Genomic DNA, 6,000 nt, shown 5'->3' with positions numbered 1-6,000 from the left:
CAACATTTGCAGATATGTTTAAAAGGCACTAATATTCTTGTCAGCAGCTTTGTGTTACCTCCCCCCTGAATTTTCAGTCATGTATGAGGAGAGTTTATGTATTTGCTTAACTTTTGAAGGCTACAGTTACAGCCCTTTGAAACATAAATGACTTAGATCAGTTCTAATCTGACAGTGACTGACAGGAAAAATTATGATGATCTTTTCTGCATAACCTAAGGATGTGAAAATGCTCAGAAGGTGATAGGAGGAAATGAACCAGTTTGAGATATCTTATAATTAAAGTATTCTTAAAAGTATCTGAAAGATTTTTTTCTTTAATAGGCATTTAATATGATTCACATTGTAGCTTTCTTTGTACAAGAGGAAAGTGACCTTCAGTGAACGAAATTATGCTTTTTTTAACTCTCCTGATAACTGGAGCTGGGTATCATGTACTGATTTGAAAACAGGTTTATAAAGATGCTGCTGAGATGCTTACCCACTTACCAGTCTGCTCTAAAGAAATGGAATGGAATTATGTATCTTAATATAATTCTGCAACACAATCAAATTACATATCTATAGGAATCTTCTGAATACATAGTCAGTAAATGTTGGAAGACTGAATCCAGGGTAGAGTCTGTATTAGATTTTTCTCTAATGATGTGCACAGAAATGCAAAGTAACTTAGAGGTGGGTGTGTGTAACACATCATTATCTGTAATCACCTTTCATTTGATCTAACAATGGCATCCCATCTTTCTTAACCTTCCGTGCAAATTTAGTCAAGAACAAGAAGTTCCACAACACTATGTCTCTGTGGCCTGATTTAAGAGAACATTTATTGTAACCATCTCCATACACAACAAAGAAAATGTAGCAAAACAGGGTTGAAATTTGGTTTGTCATTTTAATGAATGCATCCTGCCAACCCAGGATTTAATTTTGAAAAGGGCATGGGAGGGTAATTGATTTTCATGAACTAGTAAGCATTTCTTAAGAAAACATCTTGATTTGTGAGCTAAGTATGTAACAAAATAATCCACATACTCTGTATACCACCCAGCAAAAGGAGAGAAAATGTTTGTGGAATGAAATGATAAAGTTCGTGTGCCAGGAAGTTTAGCAGTCAGTATATTCCTGTGCTTAATCCTCCAACAGTTAGCATCTGCATTATACATGTATGCTTGGTAATTGGGCTTAATTGGTTTGCAGGGAAGGATAGGATGCATTAGATCATTAACTGAAATTAAGTATGTCAGGTACTTGCCCCAAACCAACTTGTATTTTTGCTGCTGTTGGCATAGAATAATTTTTGTAGATGGGCTATATACAACACTTTTCAGACTTTATCTAAAAGCTTAGCATACAATGGTAGGAAATGGGGCAGTATAAAGCAAAATTGGTGGTTCATTTCAGTAGAAAGTAGCCTTACTGTGTTGTCTGCCTCTGGCTGTGGAGGTAGGATATTGGTGTCTTCTCTTGTGACCCTTTTTGAAGACATCTGTAGCACACTGTATGATGGTGACAGGATTACTGATGTTTCTGTTCTGCTAGTGTGGTTACTTCAGGAAGAAGGGCTAGGAAGAGAAAGACAAAGGAGATTGTGTTTATATAGCTGCAGTCTAACACCCCTATTTTTAACATGAAAAGAAACTTTTACTTGAATCAAGTGTAATTAAGATGAGTGTCGTGGTTTAACCCCAGCCAGCAACCAAGCGCCACGTAGCCGCTCACACACTCCCCCACTGATGGGATGGGGGAGAGAATAGGAAGGGTAAAAGCTGGAAAAACTCATGGGTTGAGATAAAGACAGTTTAATAGAGAAAGCAAAACGGCACACACAAAGCAAAACAAGGAATTAATTCACTGCTTCCTGTGGACAGACAGGAGGTGTTTAGCCATCTCCAGGAGAGCAGGGCCCATCACGCGTAACGGTTCCTTGGGAAGACAGACGCCATCACTCCAGATGTCCCCCCTTCCTCCTTCTTCCTCCCACCTTATATACTGAGCATGATGTCATATGGTATGGAATATCCCTTTGGTCAGTTTGGGTCACCTGTCCCAGCTGTGTCTCCTCCCAATCTCCCATGCACCCCAACTTCCTTGTCAGTGTGGCAATACAGAAAGCAGCAAAGGCCTTGGCTCTGTGTAAGCTCTGCTCAGCAACAGCAAAAACATCTCTGCATTATCAACCCTGTGTTCAGCATGTATCCTAAACATGGCCCCATACTAGCCACCATGAAGAAAGTTAACTCCACTTCAGCCCAAACCAGCACAATTAGGAAATACTAATTATGTGCTTTAAAAAATAAACACAACCAATCAACTCCCCCTCTCCCCCAAATGCTCTGAGTTTTAATAGCTTATGCTACTTTTACAAAGCGTACACAGCAAAGCTCTTAGCTCTGAATACGTGGTCTTCTAGATCCTTGGTTTTGGCCTTCAGGGATTTTTCTTTGTTAACTACTATTTTACATTGTGAACTTCACCTATAACATATGCATGTATTACATTTGCTGAATTTAATGCCTGACTGCAAGCAGTTACTACTTTTTGCCTCTACAACTGACTGTGTATCACAGCTTGGGCACTGTTGCTGATACACAAGGAAAATTGGTTTACCTACACTTACCTTTGCTCCATGGGAACAATTCAAAAAAGGGTAACAGGAATTAATTTTTTCAAGTGTATGATTAAACTCTGTGTAGTCTGCTGTTCTTTTCAGAGTTAAACAGACTTTAATTTAGGCTAGTTTAATAATTTGAGTGAAGTAAATTAAACCAAATGAAAGGCTAGCTTAATTCAGGATGAGTGTTTATAGGTGGCTTCAAATTACTCAGTTCAATTTAAAATCAGGCTTTTATTTAATTTGATGAATGTCCCTGAATGCCTCTAGGTAGCAAGCTGCCTATAAGAACAACTTTTTTTCATAAACATGCCTGCCGTAATACATGTGTTTTTTGTTGTTTCATCCTGTTCTGCTTGCAGTTGGATGCTTCATCCTGTAGTTTTATTGTTGTATTACGTTAAAATGTAATACAACAGAATTGAATTTACAATGTTAAATATGACCTCTTCATAATCATTCACGTGAAATTTATTATTGGAAATTTGTAAAGGGAGGGGCAGAATGTGCAGAGTGATGCTGTTTTTTCTATTCTCAAACAGAAAATCTTTGCTAGAAAATAGACTCATTGCAACAAAATGTTTTTTATTTTTTAACTTGGACCATCTTTCTCCAAAGAAATTCTCCACCTCGTGGTTGTGTTACTTTGAGGAACTGGGATTTAAACAAGGGTCTGCCTCTGTTCATTGAGGCTTGTTGGCAAGTTCTCCTTCAACTGTATTACTACAAGGATTTAGTCGCATGACATTTGTAGTTCATGCATACTGACTTTTATTATAAGGACAGGCAAACAGGAAAAGCACATATGGAGTCATTATAATTATTTTAATTGATTTGCCCACATTAACAACCCAGAATAAAAATTATGCCAAGATTTGATTCTGCTTGTGTTCAGGGATAACTGTTTGTGCATTTAGCCGTGATTTTCTAATGCTTCTGTAGATCATGTTGGGTCAGAAGCATAACCCTTGTTCTGTTTTTGTTTGTTTCTTGTGGTAGGATGATGAAGTGGTCCTGCAATGCACTGCTACCGTTCAGAAGGAGCAACAGAAATTGTGTCTTGCTGCAGAAGGATTTGGCAACAGGCTTTGCTTTTTGGAATCCACATCAAATTCTAAGGTACAGCTGAGTGCTTTAAATGTCATTTATGAAGCAAGGGTATTTACAGTTATACTACTGCTCGCTTTGATGTAATATACACAAATCTGCCTAGGAGAATGTACAAATCAAATCTATCAATAATATAAGGAATATTTAATCCCCCTTTGAAGTTTAATTGTTCCTTTGTCATGGCTCTTCGGGTGGACTCTAATGCTGAGCTTTCTGGTTTGGGCTCACTTTAAAATTAGCTGAAGAAGTCCATCTTAGTAATACATTTGTTATTTTACTTGTCTGAGCTCAGTTGCAGTAAGCCACAGTGCAACTTCTGTGTACTGCAATTCAAAGATCAGTTTGATTACTCTGATTTTAACTCTGCAGGAAAGAGAGCAATTGTTCTGTTTGTGGTAAGTTTTTATTCTATGGCATTTACATGGAGAATGTTATTACTTTAAGACCTAATTTCTGAACTGAGCATAGTGCAAGTATCTAAACTGTTTTGTCTAAAGGATTTGTTGTCTAAGCCTCTTATAACTGCTATATATGCACTAGATACAGTAGTTTGAAAAAATAAGTTTGCTGTTTATTTCGAAGAAGATATTTTGTTTCACAATCACATATGATCGAATAAATGTTTTTAAGGCAAAAATGGGCCTTCTGAGGGCAGAACTGGTGTTGTGACCTAGGTAATTGGTATTCCTGTACATTTCATTCATAGAAAGGGAAGAATATGCTTCAAATACTTGTTTTTTCTTCAGCTAAAATTTAAATGTTTCATGAGAAATATAATAAAGGTAAAGCATCTGGACAGACATCTAGAAAGACTTAGAACAAAAAAAATGATGGTTTTTATCTTGCGAGCTTCTATAACATCCCTTTGATTCTCTCTGATACTTTGCAGAGTAATGCTTAATTTTCTGTCTCATCATTTTGAATATATTATTCATAATAATAAATTTTTCACTAAGACATTAATGATTCATTATAATAGCAGTGACCTTGATGAATTAATTCATGCCTCTCTGTTTTAAGTGAATCTTTTTAACAATAAAAATGTGCTGGGATAGAAGTAGTTGTAGTGCTAGTTGCCTGTGAGGCCAGAAAGATCTACTTAATGAATTTATTATCATTCAGTAAGTTTGGATATTAAATCTACAGTCTCCCTCTCTCACCATGTAAAACTCCTGAACATTCTCGTCTTTAAGGAATACAGTATAGATTTCATATCAGTTTTCTATGCTTGTTTGTTGATACTGCTTTTTCTCCTCATTTTGTGAAGCAATCTGTATTCCACTCATTCTGTGTGAGCTTGAGGGGAAAGACAACAAACAAAAGAAAACCCATGCAGCTCATTCTTAGTTTAATTTTTAAGGGCTGACAGTTTCTAGATGAGCTCATTTGAGGTCATTTGGAGCTATAAATACTGAGGGAGCCAGAAAATTGCTAAATCCTTAAAGCAAAGTTGACTATAAATAAGAGTAAATCATAATGTTTTTCTTCCTGATGTCTGTGTCCATATAATGTCACCATTACATTATATAAGTAAGAAATAGGAAATTTAAAAGAGGTCTATGGTGATTTGAAAAAGGTTCCAACATAGATCTTGAGGCAGTTTAAAAGTTTCCGTGCATGTCTTCAGGGCTGTTTTCTAGTTGATATGGGATTGTGATGCACTTCATTGCAAACTGTAGTGTGGCATCTAAATTACAGCTAGGTATCAAGGATATCAAGTACAAGTCATAGACCTTAGCTATGATCCTAGACTTGCATTCCTGAGAATGTCTGTTACTAGCCCCTTGCTTTTCTCCAGTATCCTTCAAGATGTGGATTGTTGTGGTGTAGCTGATGTTTCATTAGGAGAACTTTTTTGCATGCACTTTCCTGCCCTGGGATCATTAAATGATTCACACTACTAAAATAGCTGTCGAATTGAAGATACATATTGATAGAATAATTTGACAACTGCTGACTAGTAATACTTATCCCATTACAGCAATAACACTGGGAGGCCCATAATAAAAACAGCTTAATGAATTTTGTTTTTACAACACAAGTGTTTCTTGGGAGGGTCATATAGATTCTCTCAGTGAAGAGAAAAGCAGCAGATTTCAAAAACATGATGCTAACAAAAGATGGATGATGATAAATTAACAAACCCTTTAACACGCACTATCAGTTCACATGTGCTCACATTTCAAAACTCTTTTCAAATTCTATTTTCCCACTTCTTTTGATAGGATTCCATGCTTGTCAAATCACTTTAGCAAGCAAAAATATCCTGTATTTCTTAG

The 6,000-nt window shown here is 36.5% G+C and overlaps 1 protein-coding gene across 1 annotated transcript in view; it reads left to right on the top strand.

The window, feature by feature from the left end:
• Positions 1-3,610: 3,610 nt before the first annotated feature.
• The window catches only part of RYR2 (ryanodine receptor 2 (cardiac)), a gene marked incomplete at its 5' end in the record, with an annotated part of 271,378 nt that continues 268,988 nt past the window's right edge, over positions 3,611-6,000 (top strand). Inside the window, one exon of the mRNA XM_009069811.1 lies at positions 3,611-3,730. Coding sequence (XP_009068059.1) covers positions 3,611-3,730 — 120 coding nt within the window. The remainder of the gene's footprint in view (positions 3,731-6,000) is intronic.

This window comes from Acanthisitta chloris, unplaced genomic scaffold (genome assembly GCF_000695815.1).
Source record: "Acanthisitta chloris isolate BGI_N310 unplaced genomic scaffold, ASM69581v1 scaffold650, whole genome shotgun sequence".
Taxonomy (NCBI): domain Eukaryota; kingdom Metazoa; phylum Chordata; class Aves; order Passeriformes; family Acanthisittidae; genus Acanthisitta; species Acanthisitta chloris.
This window is presented reverse-complemented; position numbering and strand designations above follow the sequence as displayed.